Raw genomic sequence first — 18,749 nt, forward strand, 5'->3', positions numbered from 1 at the left:
TCTTGGGGTCAAAAAAGTAAGCTTATCTCACTCCGTAGGCTGAAGACGAAAGAGAAGACGTGAGCGAATGAGTCCAGAAGAGGGCGGCGACTCAAGATGAGTGAGTGACCTTCTCTGACCTTAGGTAATAAGGTGAAGGCAAAGTCAGCAGGAAACGGTGCGGCTGGATTGCCGTGCGCCACAGCTGAAAATAGGTCAAGCCCGATTGGGACTCTCACATTTCTTTCCCCTCCTCCCATGTCTTCTGACGAACCTGGCCAGACTTCATCCATCCGAACAACCCTGGATCCCATGGTTCGCATGAATGTCGACTTTCATCGCTACGGCGTTTGAGAGTCCCCTCGTAAACGAATCCTTCCGAAAGAAGACAGCTCTCTCTCGTCCCTGGTTGGGTTGAAGTACAGAAAGACTCGAGACCGGGTCGGCATAGAAACGAACGCAAGTCAAACAAGCTAACGTTGGGCCAGCAGCGGTACCTGCGTCAACAAGGCTCGCGATATGGAGGCATGGAGGCTCGTCCGAAGTCGTGCTTGATCCTTCGCAGGACCGCAGCAGAGGTTGAACAAGCATAGGGCACCGTGATACGGAAGCTTCTGCGCTGGGTGCGTTGGAGGTAGGCTGCGATTCCCTCGTGGCGCGGGTCGCACCAGGCCAACAACTCGGGCGAGAAGGGAAGAAACACAGACTCTCAGGCGCCTCAATCTGCTCAGTGCTCAATCTCTCTCACCCAGTCAGTGAGGGAGAGAGAGAGGGGTATTCAGCATATAGCGATGGGCGACTTGCAGATGCTCGTATATGTGCAGAACTGACATTTTCATCCGAGCGGTCGGTCCACCAACCAACATCGGATATCGCCTCTTCAGGGCCCACATCCCAATCAGGAGAAAGGTAAAGGTAAGAATGAAGGAACTGCAGACAGAACCTGCCAGCGCATTTGCGGCGCTCAATAGCGTCAAGCGGAAAAAGAGAATGCATGAATGGGCGAGAGCGAGACGACGACACCGAGCGGCCTTGGGGAACAAAGTCCAACAAGCTGTTGATCTTGGCCCAGCGGACGGCGCCACGCGAGTCGCGACGCACCGCCCATCGCAGCCTAGGCAACGGCCTCTCGGGTCTGTCTGTCCAACTGTCGTGTCTGGCTTGTTTCTGCCATGGTCTGACGGCTTTCACAAACAACATTCTTTCTCTTCAAGCTTGTTTCTTCCTTTCTCTTAGCTCTTCCAGAGCACGCAGTACAAGGAAGGGTCCCCTTTGCCCTGGCGATCTAGCTCTGTCTCTTTTGTTTTGGCGCCGTATACCAACGCAAGAAGCTTAAACGCTCACCGTCCAATCCCCCGCCGTCGCTCTTGGCATGGCGTTTCCCATTATGCCTAGTGGCATGCAATACGAAGAATCAACCCCTGTCACCGGCGAGTCTGCGCACCGTGACACGGCCGGTGGACGCGGGGACCACGGACTTACACCTCGGGGTGGGGCGCACCGCATCTGTAGATGCATTTCCCATATGCCACATGTATGTGAGTCTATTGTTAGAGCCGGCTTAGCGTGCATTACAGCTCCGGTGCATGGGTGCCCTTATTCCAGACCTCTGGTTCCCTCCCATGGGCCGTCAGACCGTCCGGCCTTTTCGGCGAATGATTATCGAGAAATATCTGCTGATGCCGGCGGACGGTGCGGTGGTGATCACTGATGGGCTGCCCGGGGTCCAAAGCTAGGCCCAAACGATGCTAGGCACCGTGTTTCTTGTTCCTTCGTTGTCCCGTCTTCAAGTCCGGGGTGGCATGCTTTTCTGTTCCCTCGATCCTCTTTCCAAAGGGCTGAGTATCACACGCCACCGGACCAAGCTGGCACAGCAGGCAGGCTTCTGGAGAGTTGACATTAGGTACCCGGGATCCGAGGCATCGAGCTACTCGTGTCGTGAGATCTGACTAGAGGTTGTCGGTATCTGTTTAGACTCAGACACCAGAGGGCTTGTCCCGAAGGAGCCATGCACGCTAAGAAGACGAGTCTCCTTTTGGAGAGAGTAAACGTCCGGGAGCCTCATGGAAGAAAGCTGGACAAGCCTAGTTCTGGTAGACCATGCTGTGATGGATGGCTCTCTGCCAAGAAAGGAATGAAGATGATATAAGGCCATGATATCCGGCTTCCATCTCCAACATGATCTCCTCCTCATCGGGTCATTTCCTTCTCTCTCCCTTTCCCTTCTTTCCGACGACCGTTAGTGTCATTGTCATTCGCTGTTTCGACTTACATTCATCTTCTAATCCAGCACATTCGCTTCTGTCGATAAACTACTACTATTATCATCATCATGCATCTCACATCAGTCCTAGCCACCTCCCTGGCCCTGGTCTCCCTCCCAGGGACCATGGCCTACCCAGGCATGGGCGAGCAAATGGCCGAAATCATGGCCCGCAAGAGCGACGCCGGCGACTCCAACGAGCTCCTCGGCGACCTTGTCACCCTCAAGGACAAGGACCTCACCCCTGTCGGCAAGGACATCAAGAGGATGCTCCAGGGCAAAGGCGACCCGGAGTCCAATGACCGCTACAGCAAAGTCCCCGACCTGACCTCAGACAAGTGCAAAAAGGACACCTGCTGCGTCTGGCGCTACGTCGCCGACGACATGTACCAGTTCATGGCCGGCAAGTCGGGCCGCTGCACAGGTCTGGCCCGTGCCGCTGTCCGCCTCGGCTTCCACGATGCCGGGACGTGGTCCAAGGCTACGGCGTCTCAGGGCGGCGGCGCCGACGGTAGCATCCTGCTTGCCCCCGGCGAGATCGACCGCTTCGAGAACCGTGGTTTGCAGGAGATTGCTGTCAAGTTCCAGGAGCTGTACGGCAAGTACAAGGGCATGGGCTGGGACATTGGCATGGGTGACTTCATCCAGGTAGGTTTTCGCAATGCTGAATCAACACCGGAATCTATTTCAATGGATGCTAACCAAATGTACCAAATAGATGGGCGCAAACGTCGCAACCGTAGTCTGCCCACTCGGCCCGCGCATCAAGTCCTACGTCGGCCGCAAGGACAGCGCCAACGGCTCCCCCGGCGGCCTCCTCCCGAGCCCCTTCCAGCCCGCCGACCAGCTCATCCAGCTCTTCCGCGACAAGACTATCGGTCCGCACGGCCTCGTCGCCCTGCTCGGCGCGCACACCACCAGCCAGCAGAACTTTGTCAACACCACCCGCGCCGGCGACCCCCAGGACAGCACACCCGGCGTCTGGGACGTGCTCTACTACAAGGAGACGCTCAGCTCCAACTCGCCGCCCCGTGTCTTCAAGTTCCCCAGTGACATTGCCATCTCCCAGCACCCCGAGACGGCCAAGGAGTTCAAGGAGTTTGCTGGCCCTGGTGGACAGAACCACTGGAACGAGGTAAGATGAATTCCTTTCCATAACTTGCGCACTGAAAGCAAGGTGCTAACATGACTTGCTCAACAGGACTATGCTCGTGAATACATCCGTCTCTCCCTTCTAGGCGTCAACAACATCAACCAGCTCACTGAGTGCACCAAGGTTCTGCCTCCTGCTGTGAACGGCTTCCGCGCCGTCGATCAGTACAAGCTTGACAAGTGGCTCAACAGCGTCGGCAACAAGGGCGCTGCTAAGAAGGTCGCCGAAGATCTCCAGAAGGGCGAGCCTGCTTCTGTTGAGGTTCCTCCTGTGAATAACCGCAACTAAACATTTGTGGTTTGTCTTTAAAGTAATGGCATTGGTATAAGTAGATCGGGCTTGGAAAGTTAATATGGGCGTTGTATGTCACCAGATTCGGAGTTTTGGTACCAGGTCCCAGTCAACCATTTGTATAAATCGAGCGTCGTCTGACGACCTCACATATCATATAATAATTCAAATTCAGCAGTATTTATAATGCAATCTTTTCAAAAGTTGCGGAAATGTTTGATAGCAGAACTACGATGTCGGGATTGTGCATCGACCACTGACTCGGATGCCTGGAAAGCTTATTGCTCGAGCGACTCGTGGCAGAGCAGTGACCACGGTGCAAATATCTGTCAGCTCGACGAGGCGTCAAACAGAAGTAAGCTGTTGGAATGACAGATGATTAAGGAGAATATAAATCATTATCCAGGAAGTTGTGGTCGTGGATGTCGAAAATTATCTTTTCAGCTGCGCATCGACAAACTCCAGTGGGTCTTCGGACCTGACAGTGTTCGGACCGAGAACAAGCTGAACTCCTGAGTGTACTGTGTGACATAGACGTTGTTTTAAACTTTCAAAGCCGTCGAAAGACATCTCTCACCCCGCCTACTAAGTCTTCGACAGAAACTCATCGCCCTTGGAGCTCAACCTCGAATAGGTCACACCCGTACATCCACTCTGAAAGCCGCCTCACTGGGCCGATTCGTCCTTCAACCCCCAAGAAGGAATTCGGCAAAATGGACTATCGCCTGGTCCTCTTCCTATACCGCAAAACAGATATTACACACGCCGAGTTCAGAGATCATTATGAATACATACACATACCCCTCACCCGAGAACTCACCGGCTCCCGCTTCCCCTCACTGCACTCGAGACGGTACATTGAGCGGTCGTCGAAGGACGAGCCAACCGTTCTCATCGGGAAAAGCACTGGAGAGGAGCCTGATGCTGTGGTGGAAATTGGATTCAAGAACGAAGAGGCGGCGCAAGCGTTCTTCGATGTGACCAACTCTGGGGAGGTTGAAGAGAGGTTGCGGAAGGATAATGCGCAGTTTCTGGACTGGGAGAGGCTTAAGATTATGAGGATCGGGGACGCGTTTGAGACGCGAAGGGAGGACTGAGGCAATGAGATCCTATCTCTGAGAGGACGCTGTATCCTTAATGAGGTCATATCTTCTGCGAGGATGATGTCGGCAATTTGTTCTGCCGCTTACGTCGACACAGCTACTAAAACCTCCGCAGCAGCTCCATTAATCCTTTTCTTCTTGCCTCTTTTTTTATGCCTTTAGTTCCGGGACGAGGAGAACGGTCTTGACTGCTTCTGCAAAACGCCTCCATACCCTGAATTGAGTGCGCAAAAATACGCGTATTTCGTTGAGCTTTGCCATAACCCAGTGCCGTGTCCTACATATGCTGCGGGCATGTAGATAGTTTTCTGTATGAAGACATGACTGCAACTCAATTCTATCGATGCTAAATATGAAAAAAGATCTCTTTCTCTCTCTCTATTTATTTCTGATATTGGCAATGGCTCACTAAGTGCCCTTCTAGAAATACGCGTAAATTTGCAAGCTTTGTGTGGAGCGTCCTTAGATCCTGAAGGATTGCGCCTAGACGCTGTAGTACTACAGCCTTTGATGAAGGCTAGCTTAGCACCATAGTCGTAGAAAGAGCCTACGATGAGTAAACTAGACATTAGCTCGCAGACTAGATGATGCACGTAAGCTTTAATAGTCTTCAGTTCCCTTGATCTGCACAAAGCCTCAAGCCTCTGTAACCTCAATGCACGTGGCAGTAAGAGCTAGTCGTGAGCTAGTAGCAAAATTACGCGTAAAAATGCTGTTCTACACATCACTTGAACATAATGCTTTTGGATGTATTTCGAAAGCATCCAAACATGTCTTCCTTCTAAGGCTACTCGTTGGGCCATTATGTCGTCACGGCCTTTTAAGCTATTAGCTCATCAGTCCAGGGCGCAGAACCCAACTAGCTAGATGGCTGTGCATGCTCACGATGATCCTCCTTCATGATATTGTAGGTGGCAATATCAACTTCGGATTGACACAAGAATGATAGGATCATCATGAATATAAAGCACTCCTCCCGTCAGTTGGTACAAGAAAGCCTTCATGCAATTCACAACAAACTTCACTCCACCTTAATTGAAACCTCTTATACCAGAAGCTCTCGAAGTCATCATGATGCTTTCTCACCTATCACTGCCGTCAGCGGGCATTACGACTGCCACACTGCTGCTGCTCTTTGGCGGTGCGCAAGGGCAACAGATGATAGCGAACAACGGCACCCAGGGCCCCTCTGGCTTCCCTGCAGTCCGCAACCCTTCCCAAGTAAAGCATCCCGATCATCTTCAACTAATCTGTGTTTAGTGTGACGCCCTTGTGGCCGCCAACTTATCCCACGCCATTCACTTTCCATTTTCTCCCCTCTACCAAACCCTCGTTCAGAACGGCTCTTACGCTATCTCCACGCGAAAACAACCTTGGTGCTTCGTTCTTCCGAGCACTGTCGCTGAGGTTTCTAAAACTCTTACTGCTCTTCACTCCGCTGGTGATGGTGCCGGAGACTGGCATGTAGCCATCCGCAGCGGCGGACACGGTGGTGATAATCAGAACAACATTGTCGACGGTGTGACCATCGACTTGACCCACCTCAACACCACCACGTATGATGCAACTACCAACATCGCACACGTCGGGACCGGGGCGCGATGGGTTGCTGTATACGCCGCGTTAGAAAGGTATGGGGTCTTGGTGACGGGCGGAAGAGAATCCGGCGTGGGCGTAGGCGGACTTCTTCTCGGCGGTGGTATCTCGTGGTACACGGCGCGTACGGGCTTCGCGTGCGACAGTGTCGTCAACTACGAGGTGGTACTAGCGAGCGGGGAGATCGTCAACGCCAACGCGTCGGCTAATGCGGACCTATGGCGGGCGCTGAAGGGAGGCAGCAGCAACTTTGGCATTGTCACTCGCTTCGATCTCGCGGCGTTTCCAGCTGAGAATTTGCACATGGAGACCAAGACCTTTAGCCGAGAACACGCCGGTGAGCTCGTTGATGCGGTTGCTAAGTTCGCCGATTTGGACCGGTCGTTTCATGACAATGCGGTGCTCCTTGTCGTCACTTACGATCCAGAGAAGGAGGACAGCATCTGGAGGGCGACCAAGGTCAACACCATGAACGAGGCCAATAGTACGGCATTCGATGCCTTCGACCGTATCCCGACGTCAGCTCCGACTATGGAAAAGTCAGTAACCCTTGTCGAGGCTGCGAATAGTACCGCACTGTCCGGCAAGAATCGGTGAGTTATTTAGGAGATGTCTAGTCATCTTGATGTGAGGTCGAAAGTTGCTAATGATTTGTCTCCTAGGAATGCTGGAGCTGGAGCATTGACCGCAGTTAATGATCCAAGAGTCCTGCGGTACTGCATCGAACAGCATGAGGGCCTCGTCGCAGATATGAAGGCCCTCCTCGGACCAAAGAACTTTACCACGATTCTCGATTTCCAGCCAATCCCGTCATACTTTGCCGACATTGGCGTGCAGAAGGGGGGCAACATGCTCGGACTCGAGCGAGACTCGCGAAACAAAGTTCTTTTCGTGATGGGAGTGACTCTACTAGGATCAAACAGTGAGGAGCTCTACCCTCGGGTTTACCAGCACGTTGCAGCCGCGAACAAGAGAATTGAAGACTTCTCGAAGTCTGTTGGTAGCGACACTGAGCTCAGATACCTTCCCTATGCGGACTCGAGGCAAGATGCAATTGGAAGTTATGGAAAAGCCAATGTGGAGCACATCCGAAAAGTTGCGGAGGAGTATGACCCCGAGGGGTTCTTCCAGTACAGGGTTCCAGGCGGCTTCAAGATTAGCCGAGTTTAATTTGTGTTCTTGTATTACATGGAGGCGCAAGTAGATATACCGGGTCGTTTGTATGATTATTTAATTTCTTTGTTGCTCTCTCGAATATTATGTAGATAGATTTCTGCTCTAAGATGGAATAGTTCGCTCATAAAAATCAACTGTGTGAAAAGCAGCGCAACTTATGCTATTACAACCGACCAAAGCCCATTCGTGACTGACTTGCAGATCAATAGGTGCGTATTTCAATCGAATCTGTATGTATCTGTCATTCTGACCGGGCCAAAATCGGGGGACATTTGCATCCCGTCATTGTACCACATCTGACCTCTCGGCCACTCTGCCTCCTGAACATGCTGGGCATGGCGTGGTATAATAGCTGGAGGATATCCAGCCATGGAAGGCGCGTGATCTTGCGCAAGCAGATATCCAGTCCCGTTGCCGACGTCTCCGTTGCCAGTCATAGCCGCTGGACTCCAAGGTACAGTTGCTGGATGTGGGTTGCACCCGCAGGGTGAGTACTGGGGAGACGGATAGAAGTTCCAAGAGGGATTCGGCCGTTGATATACGACATCCTCGTTGCAGCTTGAGTAGAGAGGATCCTGGTAGAAGCCCTGTGGCTCTTCATACTCGTATTCCGGTTGGATGGTCGGGAATGCCAATTGCTCACTGGCTTGGCTCTCGTAAAACGGCTCATTTGGTTTATTGAGCGGGCGTGTTGTGTGATGCATGTAGTCAGGGGAAGATTGATGCTCCTCTATCGTTTGCGTGGGGCTCGTTGTATCATTGTGAACATGTTCTGGCATCGAAATCGGACTCGTCATGGGGCTGTCGTCTTTCGAAGTGTTCGTGAGTTCCTCCAAAGACGCGTCGGATTCCTCCCCAGACGCCGAGTCGTGGTAGATCTTCTGATGCTGAATCAAAGCCACCTTGCGACAGAAACTGAATCTCTATTAACTGGAGTCCAAGTCGTTCCGTAAGTTCAAAATTGTTACGCACCTTTTTCGGCAGGTTTCAACAGCGCATGTATACGGGCGCTTGCCCAAATGCACTCGACGATGGCGTGAAAAACTCGACGACTTGAGATCATTAGAGTCAAACTTCCATTCTTAATTACGTGAAGTATTTACTTACATCTGCAAACCGTTTGTAGCACCCAGGGTACTGGCATTCGTATGGCTTCTCTCCAGTGTGTGTCCGGAGGTGTACAGTCAACGCACTTCTTTGGATGAAACTCCTCTCGCAGCCCGGTGCTGGGCAAGGATAGGGCCGCTCATTTGTATGAATTCGAAAGTGTCTGATAAGGTCCGACTTGCGGTTGAATCCCTGGAGGAATACGCAAGTAAGTATGATACTCTTCAGAGATTGACAACCTTCTGATAGCATTCAGGGTTCCGGGAAGTACTGGACATTACCTTCTCGCAGGTCTTCCAACTGCAGTAGAAGCGACGGAAGCGCTCCTTATTGTTGACAAGTTCGGTGATTTCCATTTTCTTTGCGATGGATGCCTCTGGTTGTTGATGGCGGAGTTGGCTGCCCACTTAAACAGCGAGAGACAACTCTTTCGGGGTGATTGTTTCCGAGTTTCGGCTCCGACGGTTCGTCTAATAACGAACTAATGTAAGCGGGTGTTATAAACGCGCGTTGGCGAAACCCATAACCTGGAGTCCTATAATAGACTACACCGGTATGATGGAAGTGGAATCAAAGCGTACGTCGTTTGTTGAAGAAGTTGCGATTTGAAGATGCAGAAGGATGCGTAAACGGCAAGGTGACTTTTTAGCTTGGGTTGGGGGCGTGTGTCTGTAAATGACACCGTCAAATAAAAAGATCAGGAAGGTAGCGGTCTGAAGGAGATTCGGCCTAGTAGCTGAATCGTATCCGTTGACACCCATACTTCAGAGAAGGGGCATCATCGCATCTTTTAGCGTGAAGCTTTCATTATGTAGGTGGAAGATCCTCGGTCAAGGCTTGCAGGATGCCTTTCAGTGTCTAGACCAAAATAGTCGTGCCGCAGTGTAGCATCGTCGTGGGATCCTTAGGAGATGGTCCAAGCTTAGAGTGAAAACCCCCTGGACATCCAGGGCTGCTCAAGGCAAAGCATTGGAGATCATTTCAGTTCTCGTCATTCCGGTGAAGGTGTGGCACGCAGCCCGACATCTGCGGGGGCTCCATTGTTACGAGTGGCGACGAAGCTTTCCCTTGCCCTGGCATTCAGATGTCGCCATTACGGATAGAAAACAATGTATTGCAAGTTTTCTGTGCCGTTTGATAAGGCATGGGAGCGTCGTGGGTCGCTGCATGGGATATCGAGAAGTTGACCGGGGATGTCTGGAAGCATGGGGTAATTTGTAGCGTACCCTACAGAAACTCATTAGAGTTTGGCCCAAGCTGGAAGCGGGGGCAGTCTGGATGTGCTTCGAGGATCTTGGCCCTTGGTTCCTAGTGATTGCATCCCTCGTGACCAATACGGACTGCACAAACCCTAGTCTAGCCGATGTGATCTACGGGCTTGGGTAGCAAGCATTTCCTCTCACAGTTTCATATTAGGGCTTAGTGTGAGAGGATGCAAAAGTGTCACAGTGTCTTCTGTCTCACAGAATCGTTCGAGTTTTCGGTTCAGCACCAAAAACTAGTGAAGGGATCATCTGCAGTCCAGGACTCAGCTTTGCTTTTTTTGATCCGCCCAAAACCGCTGTTTGCCGCCAAAGGCTGCCTCTCTGGCTTCACCGTTCTGCCGGCTACCGCCAGTCCCTTGGTATGACTTGCTGATGGGGCTGTCAAGAGAGTTTGGACGATTGACGGATCGCCATTCCTACGGGTGGCCCGGCCGGCGGATCCGCGTGTCTTGCTGCCCTAGAGGCCCAATTCCTCCCCTGTGATTTGTTATTCCCATGGTAGTTCCATGGTAGATAACTGTTTGGTATCGACCGGTCTCGAATCTGTGCTCGTTATCAATCTTTAAACTAGACTAACTAGCTAAGACGTCTCATATCTCTCGAAAGCCGTGCCATATCCGTACTGGCGGTAAGTGGGATTCCACGGGACTTGTGGCGGTTCCCCCGGGATCGAAAGGCCGTGCCCAGAGATGTTCCGGCGACTGACGACAGTCCTTGCCCCGGATACAACTCGGAATCGGGATCGGGGGTGCGACGCGGAATGCCACGCAAGATGCGGATTTCAATTCCCTCTTCGAGAAAAGCTTGCGAACGAGGGCGGATCTTCGGGATCATCTGGGATATCTCCCGTCTTCTCCAATCAGCACTGAAACTTACAGATTTCATTGCAGCCTGGGCTGCCGAGTGAATGAGGGTGGGATATCACTTCTCACTTTGGGGGATTCCTTGGGGGGCTGTTGGGTGCTGAAGATATGATAACTCTGTGGCATTATGCCAAAGCTACAGAGCTCAGGCCAGTGGGCCCAGAATTCGAGATGATCCTCCACTAGGGAGCTAGCCAGGCCGTGAGACCCAGAGATGATGGCCCGGCAAGGATCTGTGGTAGCCTTCATCCCCAGCTCTTCCACTAGGCTTGTCACTCTCAAGTTTTCAGCAGACGCTAACTCCACGCTGGCGAGCTCGGGTGGGTTGAATCCCTGTCAAAGCCGGCATCAAGCAATTTCCCGGAAGGGCCCGGACGGGCCAAGGAGCATGCCTCTTCTGTGAAGAACGCCGACCATCGAGTGGTCGCCGTATGATGCTTGGCTGCATGCCTCAACAGTATGTTGACTGCTCAGTAAGTAAGTGACTATTTGGTCAATCTGTCAGAAAAGGCGTAATGACGAAGAGCCTGGCTGACATGGGGTTGGGATGGTTGAGATTTGAAGCAGGGAGATGCCTGCGAAACGGGACCATGAATGTAGATCATTCAGGCACCCCACGGGATGGGACTCGACCCGGAGGAACAGTCAACAAATGATATCCAGTATGGACCCCAGTCAAATTCTTGAAATATCGCCATTGCCGCTGCCGCTCCATCCTGCTCACCTCTCATCCGAACGCGGGAAAAAACAATCGAAACACGCGGTGAAGACACAGCCACATTAGTCCCTTTTGTGTGCCTGCGCACGCTTTGACGTATGCCATCTTTTCTTTTTCCTCTCGTGATATCCTGCCCGTTATTCGCAAGAACCCAGTTACGAGAGCTGAAGCGAAACATTGTTCTTCAAGTGGGCAAATTGACAGGCACGTCAGGTCGGCGCCCAAAGCGTTCATCACCCTTTTCGATATGCTTAGTCGACCTCAAACTTCTCCACAGGGTCTTTTTTGCCACGCGAGACCTGCCAGAGTGACAGGTCAAGAATCAGAGACTGCATGGCCTAACCCCCGAATCATTAGACCCCCTGCGTCATTCTCGCACAGTTCGGGCACGGAACCGAATCAGCCGCAACCACGAGGCTCAGTCCCGAGCTTCGCAAGCAGGGAAACATCTGTCTTAGTTTTGGCCTGCGCCGAGATTCGGTGGCAATTCCCCAGCTCCTGGTAGCCCGTCAAGAGCTCAGGGCTCCATATTAATGCGCCTTTGACCTTTGGCGTTGTGGTTTGCCGATCGCGTAAAACTTCGTCGGTACTGGGGAGGCGGTTGGTTTTGCCCTGATTTGATGGCCAAGGAGAGAACCACACTCACTTGCCGGTCCATCGCAAAATCGCAAATTTTCCTCTTTTCGTAGAGGCCTCCTGCCGAGAGACGCTTTGATACAGGACGATAATAGTGTCACGGAGTGGCCGACTTAACTCCGTCATTGAAGAGACTCGGAATATTACAAACGATTTTGAAATTTAAAACTCTCAATCTCAGGCAAAACGGCCGAACTGCAAGAGCACATAAGAAAGCGCGATGGTAGAGATGTAAAGACGTAAGTGGAGCCGTGTTCAGTTTCTTAGCAGACCCTGGAGGATGAGACAACTCCCTAAGCGCCGGGTACATTTGCCGCAGTCCACGTCATTGCAATTTATGTAATTTGGTAGAGCAGTCTACCTGCCTTCAGCCCGACCTCTGAGGCGAAAGCGGGAGGTTTTGGGTTCTCAAGGGTAATGTAGGTTGAGAATCCTCCTTGCCGTCAAGGTTTGTAATCTTGGATGGATGAGTGCCTAAACTTATTATGAACTTTTGCATGAGGGCGAGGATACAAACACGTTGCATTCACGGCAGATGACATTATTTGGAGTGAGTTGGATATTTGTGGAACGTAGCACTCTAGGAATCCATTCAAAGAAGCTGATTCGGTCTCTGTGACATCAAATAATAACCCTCTCTCAATCCAAAATAAAGCCGCGGGAATTTGTCACTCTCAGAACACTAACATCCCATGTCCTTCGACCATCAAAAGACGACTGCGGGCGCCTTCTTTTTCAGCCCAACATCGCTCTTGATATCCTTGTCAGATGGTGACGGTGGGCACTCTTCAATGTCCTCGTCCAACTTCGTGTCATCCAGCATCTCGGGGTTGAAACACCGAGAACCCTTTGGAATAAACGTCGATGCAAAAACCGTGACCATGATGACAGTGAAGTGCACTCCGGCAGTATTCACCAGCGCCTCTCGCACTGATCCTGTTCGGTTGTACACGCCGTCGAGGTATCTCCCGAGGAAGGTACCGGCAATCGCATACGTGACGATGTAAAATGAATACAAGAACGCCATAACCGCACCAAGAGGCGAAACCCTGTTCTCCTTGTCCTCCAGCCTGGCGAGAGAGGCCTGGATAAAAGCGGCCAAAGAGACGTCTCCCGCGGCCCAACCAAACGAGACTGGCAAGAATGTGGCGGCGACGATCCAGGCTTGGCCGACCTGGCCCGAGGGCGGATACCAATAGGGAATGTACCAAACAATGAGCAACATCAGGGCATCCAAGCGAAGCCATGGGATGGGCGTCTTGATCACGTTCGTGAACAGGAAGACGAACAGCGCACCCAGGAGCTCACCAAAATTAGAGCCGCCGACCATGATCTGTGACCATGCCGAGTTGCCCAGGTATCGTCGAGCGACTTGGGGTGCGATGCCATTTTCGAGATATCGGTGCCCATAGAGGGCCACACCGTATGCTGGGACCAGCCAGACGAATCTCGTCGACGTGAACAGGATCTTTGCGCCGACCCATATGGACTCGAAGAAGAGGAGGAAGCCCTTGCCAATGTTGATAAAGTAATTGCTTTTGCGGGCTTCAGCTCGCGCGAGGGCATTGCGGTCGTGGCTGCCGTCCACGACAAAGAACCACAGAATTGCCGCGAGAGAGAAGCAGATTGGGGTGATGACGAAGGAGCGGTTGTTACCGAGGTTGGGAATCATAACCAGCGCGGTGACAAAGGCGCCTGATGTACCGGCGACCTCGTAGAAGATGTGTACCAAGCTATCCATTTGACGAAGTTTCTGAACGTTGCCTCCGACGATGTCTCGCGGGATGACGCGGCGAATGAGTTCGACCATGCCGTACGCGATGCCCGTGACCGTGTAGATGGGTATGATAGCGTCATTGTTGTAATCTCCGTAGTAAGACCATTCATCTTTGGGGTGCTTCTTTCGGTACGCTTCTGGGACAAAAGTACCACCCGTTGCAGCATCGAGGATGAGCAAAATTGCCGTCATCAGGCCAAAGAGTAGAATGGCTGCAGAGAGAACATTCTTCGTCGGATAGTGTTTGATGAGAGGTGCAATCAGGATGGAGCCGACACACTGTGTGGCTTGGTTCAGTCCCTGGAGGAGGCCGAGTCGTTCAAAAGTGCGAGATGGCGTGCCCCTGGTGTCGCTTTCGTAGTCGTAACGATTCGTGGCTAGTGCGGTGATGGATCCGTTGAACGCCTCGAGGCCAAATTTGTACAGCATGATACCGCATATGTAGAAAAATATGGCTCTTCTTTCCTGTGGGCTGAATGACTTGAGCCTCTCGACGAAGTCTTTGAGGATAGCCATGACGGGCTGCTAGTGGATGTAAGCTCTGAGTTTTCTCCGTTGAAATAATCTTCTTGAGATGGATTTTAGTGGACGTCCAAAGGTAAGGAGGCAGATGGTATGAGAATAGGGAGTAGCCTGTGGGGGTTGCCTTTACTTGCTGGGTTGCAAGTTAGAGCAAAAACACCTTACACAGGGACAATAGAAACTTGGTTTCTCATGTTATATCTGTTTCAAATACCTCGATAAACAGTCCACTCGTTTATTATACGTAGGATATTCGACGAGATAGAGCACTTGCGCAGGTAAACGAAGATGTCGAATAGCAAGCGCACATCTCGTCCACGTGGGCCTGATTGATGGACTACTTACCTTGCTGCCCATCATGGGTGGTAAATCTTGGCCATAGACCTCGAGATCGGCTTTTCTTAGGAAGAGCCGAGGACTAGGTTTCTTCGGTTCATGGAGTGAGGGTGCTTTTGGAGAACCTTGGCGTCTATTTCCAAACGAATATGGGGTAACAGTAGCGGCCGCGCATCTCCATATTTACTTATACCTCTAGTCGTGTACTCTCAAGGTCATACAAACGTCTATGCGGAACATATCTTGAACATACGACTCTTTTCGATTGTCAATAAGTACCTCGTACCTGCATATTAATGGGCAACTAACCAATGGTTTACTATACCTGAAGGCCTCAAACGACCTGAGCAGATCAGTTTATACACGTTTATCAGCTCTAATATCTTGCCATATGGAGTTTTGAGATCAAAAGAATGGAGGAAGCGACTTCTATAGCGCCAAGAGGATGGCTTAGCCCCTCGCCTCTTGGTCGTTGTTGATTCTCCGAGCAAAGGAGGCAAAGCTCCGATAGCTTATTCGAAGCTGTTCTCGATAAAGAATGGTCCGCGGTTCTTGGTCATGGATATGGCTTGGGCTCAAAATCAGTCTGGGTCTCAACGTGGAAGGGATCCAAGATGATTGGGCGTGGCGGAGAGCATCGTAGAACTTGGATGGGAGGCTGTGCTCGACGTAGCGACGCAGCCGGTTCACGATCGCCACAGCCAAACGGTGTAGCTGTCAACGACTCTGCTTGCTGTTGTGGTGATGCTCCAATATCTTGGCAGTGGTTGTGCTCTTGGCAGACGAGGGCGAGGACTGCGCCTTCTTATGCTTCCCAATGGGCTTGGCGGCCGGGAGGGTAAATAGCGCAGAAAAATTTGGCAGATAAGAGCCAACCATTTAGACACATGGTCTGTCCTGCCTCTCTCTCGTCGATTGATCCGAGAAGCTGTTCCCAAGTTTTTGGTGTTGCACATTAGATGATATGAAAGCCGATGCCAGTTAAACTTTCTCGTGACGCCAAGATATCGGTTGCCTCCTTGCTTTGTCATCCATCATATTTCATAGGAGAGATTTGCCGGGATGAAGGACTTACTCGATCAATCTCAACTTTCCAAAGGACCGCGTTCAAGTCTTTCAACTCCGGCATATACGTCGCACCTCGAACCGAGGAGTGTGTTGTAATAGCCTGAGCATGCTTGCAAAATCCTACGGCGTGTACCGGTATCCACGGCCACCGGACGAAGCGGCAGATGTGGGGCCGTTCGGTGTAATCCGCAGCCTCAACTTCCGGTATGCGTGGTTGCGGGCCTCATGGCAATAGAGGCGTCAAGGGGGTTATCCAGCAATTAGTAGGACATGTTCTCCAAAAGATTCCAACGAATAGTTCCTCATCGGGCTTCGTTGTCGTTGTACATTATATCAATTGACCTTCAGATCTGGTGAGCTACTCTCGAGAAGCATCGCCATCACGATCCCTTGGCGTTTCAAACAGCCCGATTCAACAGAAATCCGCCGTAACATAACACCTCTGAACGACTGGAGAGCCTGATATATATGCAAGAACTACAAAAATATGAGCTGCCTGTGGCATTGTATAGGACCACCAATTTTTGTGAGCACAAGCGTACTCGAACTCGCTACCCTTGCGGGACCCACTATGCGAAACCATCCTCCACTAGGTCATAGACACATTCAGACGGTGCTCATACCTTCCTTCCGACTTCTCTGCCTCATAGATCTTTGCGGGAGATGGTGGGGGTCATGTGTATTCCATCGAGCTAGGGTGCTTGCCTTCGTGAACTTAACATCGCACCCCGGCCTGGCCTGGGGATCATCGACCGTGCATGCCACATCAACAAATCGCCTATCACAAACTTGAGCAGGTTCATGAGCTGATATAGGCAGAAATGCTGTACGGGATGGATTATAAGAGCGGCATAACATTGATTGTAAATGAAATGCCGTCAAGGAAGCCCGTTGTTCAGATTGAGACCTGGGATACTGAGATCCAACACTTAGCAACACACTAGAGGTATATTCAACGACTTCTTTATATCTGGCGTTTCCGTGAGTCGGAAAGACTGCTTATGAGTAGCCTAGACACAGTGTAATAGCTCAATGGGTACACATCAGAGGCGTGAACCCGTCTGTCCACTTCTCAGCACCCATGATGATGACCATCATCGCAAACCCCACCACAACACTGCCCAGGCCATAAATATAAGCATGTCTCCGTCGCAGCGCAGTCAACTCAGCAACCCACGTCGAAACAGTCGTCAAGCACCCGCAGAATCCGTCCTCGACGCCCTGCAAAACCTGACACCCTACCACGCCGCCCAGCCCCGCATGCGCCAGATCCCAACACATACCCAGCACGGCAACGCCAGCGATGTTAACTGCAAAGGTACCCATCGGAAACGACGGCACCCGCGCATTAAGTAGCAAACTGGCGTAGAAGCGCGCAAGGCAGCCAAGCGGCGCAAACACGATGGAGAAGATGACGCGACCTCGCCAGGCATCGTGGGGCGGCCAGATGGCGAGGAGGATTGCGCCGAGCCAAGCGCCCCAGCCGAAGAGGACGGCGCAGCGGTCCATGACTTTGCGGCCGAGGAGATAAGGGATCGAGGGGGTGATCCCTTCGAGTGCGATGGCGAGGTGGGCACCAAAGATGAGGGCCGAGAGGCTTAGGGCTACAGTGGCAATGATGATAGCCATCATCGCCATGAAGGACTGCCCTCCGGTCCGTAATTCGGGGGTCGCTCCGCCGGCGCGGGGGAGATCGTTGACCATGGCGAGGAAGACGTCGCGGATGAAGGAGGAGAATGAGGTGAAGGAGCCGCAGAAGCCCGTGGAGAGGCCGATGTAGAGCGGTATAGTCTTCTTGGTTGCGAGATGCGCCTTCTTCGCGGCCGCGAGGTCGCTGGAGGCGCCACTGTCATCTGCATCTTGCCCGCGGCGCCGGGCTTTGGTGATTTCTCTGTGGTAGTTGGGTGTACCCCATTCCTGCTTGAAAAGCCTGCGGTCTTCGATTAGGAAGCCCATGACCAGGCTGCCGCCGACGTTGGCCCACAGCACGCCAAAGGAGACTGGGGCGCTGGGATAGAGCGTCAGAGCCTGCAGGCCCAGACGGGCAATCGTGCCGAAGATGGCGAAAAAGACGAGATACGAAAGTGTATACACCTCCGTGGCCAACCTAGAGACGTGTGCGGTGGGTTTCGAGTTTGGGGTCTCGGGCTCGTCTTGCTCGTCGGGCGTTGTTGTGTCTTGCATCTCGAGGTCGGAAGCCCGTTGAGGCGATCGCACCTCCTCTAGGCTCTCGCCTCTCCCCGGACGATGACGCCTGGGTTTATGCGCGACGGGGTCGGCGACCATCTCGTCGAGGTTGCCGTAGTCTTCTGGTGCATCATACTCGCACGACTGTCTCCCCTCCAGACTCTTGCCTTCTCTCGTGCGAGTCTTGCTGGGACTGTGGACATCAGCGTCGGCGATTGTATTCTTGGGTTCGTCTCGCGCTTTGGAAGCGTTGTAGCCTGTGGATCTCATCTCCTCCAGACTCTCGCCCCTCCCATCACGACGCCTACTCTCGCCGTGAGAGATTGGGTCCGTCACCATCTCGTCGAGGTTGCCATAGTCCTCAGGCGCATCGTACCCGACCGATTGCCCCCGTTGTATGTTCTTGCTCTTTGTATGGGCCTGCCCGCTGGTAGTACCCATCTGTGTGAGATCTTTCTCATCCGCAGCAGCACCGCTGGCGTGCCTCATTTCGTTTCCGCCTTGCATCGCGAGTTCTGTCCTTAAATCTCGTCGTCGGCGCGTTTCGATTCATGACCGGATCTCGCGTGGTCTTGTTCGGCATTTAAATCGCGCTAATTTTCGAAGGCCAAAAGATTCTGGGGTCGTGGAAATTCCGGATAATCGGCAATATCGTCAACGAAAAAAAGAAGGTTGATCAGTAGTCGCGTCACCAAAAGATGCCACAAAA

At 52.2% G+C, this 18,749-nt stretch overlaps 7 protein-coding genes across 7 annotated transcripts; 4 read left to right on the forward strand and 3 right to left on the reverse strand.

Annotated features, from left to right (window-relative positions):
• Positions 1 to 2,311: 2,311 nt before the first annotated feature.
• Positions 2,312 to 3,683, forward strand: BDZ83DRAFT_590459 (peroxidase; the record flags this gene model as incomplete). The annotated part of the gene is made up of 3 exons (XM_060506341.1): positions 2,312 to 2,890; positions 2,961 to 3,377; positions 3,444 to 3,683. 3 exons carry the CDS (start codon positions 2,312 to 2,314, stop codon positions 3,681 to 3,683), a joined length of 1,236 nt encoding a protein of 411 aa, XP_060359225.1.
• Positions 3,684 to 4,249: 566 nt separating this feature from the next.
• Positions 4,250 to 4,996, forward strand: BDZ83DRAFT_639132 (hype protein). The gene has a single exon (XM_060509405.1). The coding sequence runs from the start codon at positions 4,400 to 4,402 to the stop codon at positions 4,781 to 4,783; it is 384 nt and encodes a 127-aa protein (XP_060359226.1). The 5' UTR covers positions 4,250 to 4,399; the 3' UTR covers positions 4,784 to 4,996.
• Positions 4,997 to 5,860: 864 nt separating this feature from the next.
• BDZ83DRAFT_757188 (uncharacterized protein) lies at positions 5,861 to 7,555 on the forward strand (the record flags this gene model as incomplete). Its single annotated transcript, XM_060514862.1, has 3 exons — positions 5,861 to 5,992; positions 6,050 to 6,978; positions 7,048 to 7,555. The coding sequence occupies 3 exons, from the start codon at positions 5,861 to 5,863 to the stop codon at positions 7,553 to 7,555; spliced, it is 1,569 nt and encodes a 522-aa protein (XP_060359227.1).
• A 67-nt stretch (positions 7,556 to 7,622) lies between these two features.
• BDZ83DRAFT_108007 (uncharacterized protein) lies at positions 7,623 to 9,460 on the reverse strand. The gene is made up of 4 exons (XM_060501065.1): positions 8,950 to 9,460; positions 8,669 to 8,860; positions 8,534 to 8,613; positions 7,623 to 8,476 (listed from the first exon to the last, which is right to left on the reverse strand). Exons 1-4 carry the CDS (start codon positions 9,022 to 9,024, stop codon positions 7,780 to 7,782), a joined length of 1,044 nt encoding a protein of 347 aa, XP_060359228.1. The 5' UTR covers positions 9,025 to 9,460; the 3' UTR covers positions 7,623 to 7,779.
• Positions 9,461 to 11,698: 2,238 nt separating this feature from the next.
• BDZ83DRAFT_723750 (major facilitator superfamily domain-containing protein) lies at positions 11,699 to 14,443 on the reverse strand (the record flags this gene model as incomplete). Its single annotated transcript, XM_060512595.1, has 2 exons — positions 11,699 to 11,813; positions 12,936 to 14,443. The coding sequence occupies 2 exons, from the start codon at positions 14,441 to 14,443 to the stop codon at positions 11,699 to 11,701; spliced, it is 1,623 nt and encodes a 540-aa protein (XP_060359229.1).
• Positions 14,444 to 16,159: 1,716 nt separating this feature from the next.
• Positions 16,160 to 16,734, forward strand: BDZ83DRAFT_108051 (uncharacterized protein). Its single transcript, XM_060501066.1, has one exon. The coding sequence runs from the start codon at positions 16,341 to 16,343 to the stop codon at positions 16,644 to 16,646; it is 306 nt and encodes a 101-aa protein (XP_060359230.1). The 5' UTR covers positions 16,160 to 16,340; the 3' UTR covers positions 16,647 to 16,734.
• Positions 16,735 to 16,882: 148 nt separating this feature from the next.
• BDZ83DRAFT_590478 (CrcB-like protein-domain-containing protein) lies at positions 16,883 to 18,310 on the reverse strand (the record flags this gene model as incomplete). Its single annotated transcript, XM_060506342.1, has 1 exon — positions 16,883 to 18,310. One exon carries the CDS (start codon positions 18,308 to 18,310, stop codon positions 16,883 to 16,885), a length of 1,428 nt encoding a protein of 475 aa, XP_060359231.1.
• Positions 18,311 to 18,749: the final 439 nt, after the last annotated feature.

Source organism: Colletotrichum acutatum (genome assembly GCF_030867785.1).
Source record: "Colletotrichum acutatum strain CBS 112980 chromosome Unknown BDZ83scaffold_154, whole genome shotgun sequence".
Lineage (NCBI taxonomy): Eukaryota > Fungi > Ascomycota > Sordariomycetes > Glomerellales > Glomerellaceae > Colletotrichum > Colletotrichum acutatum.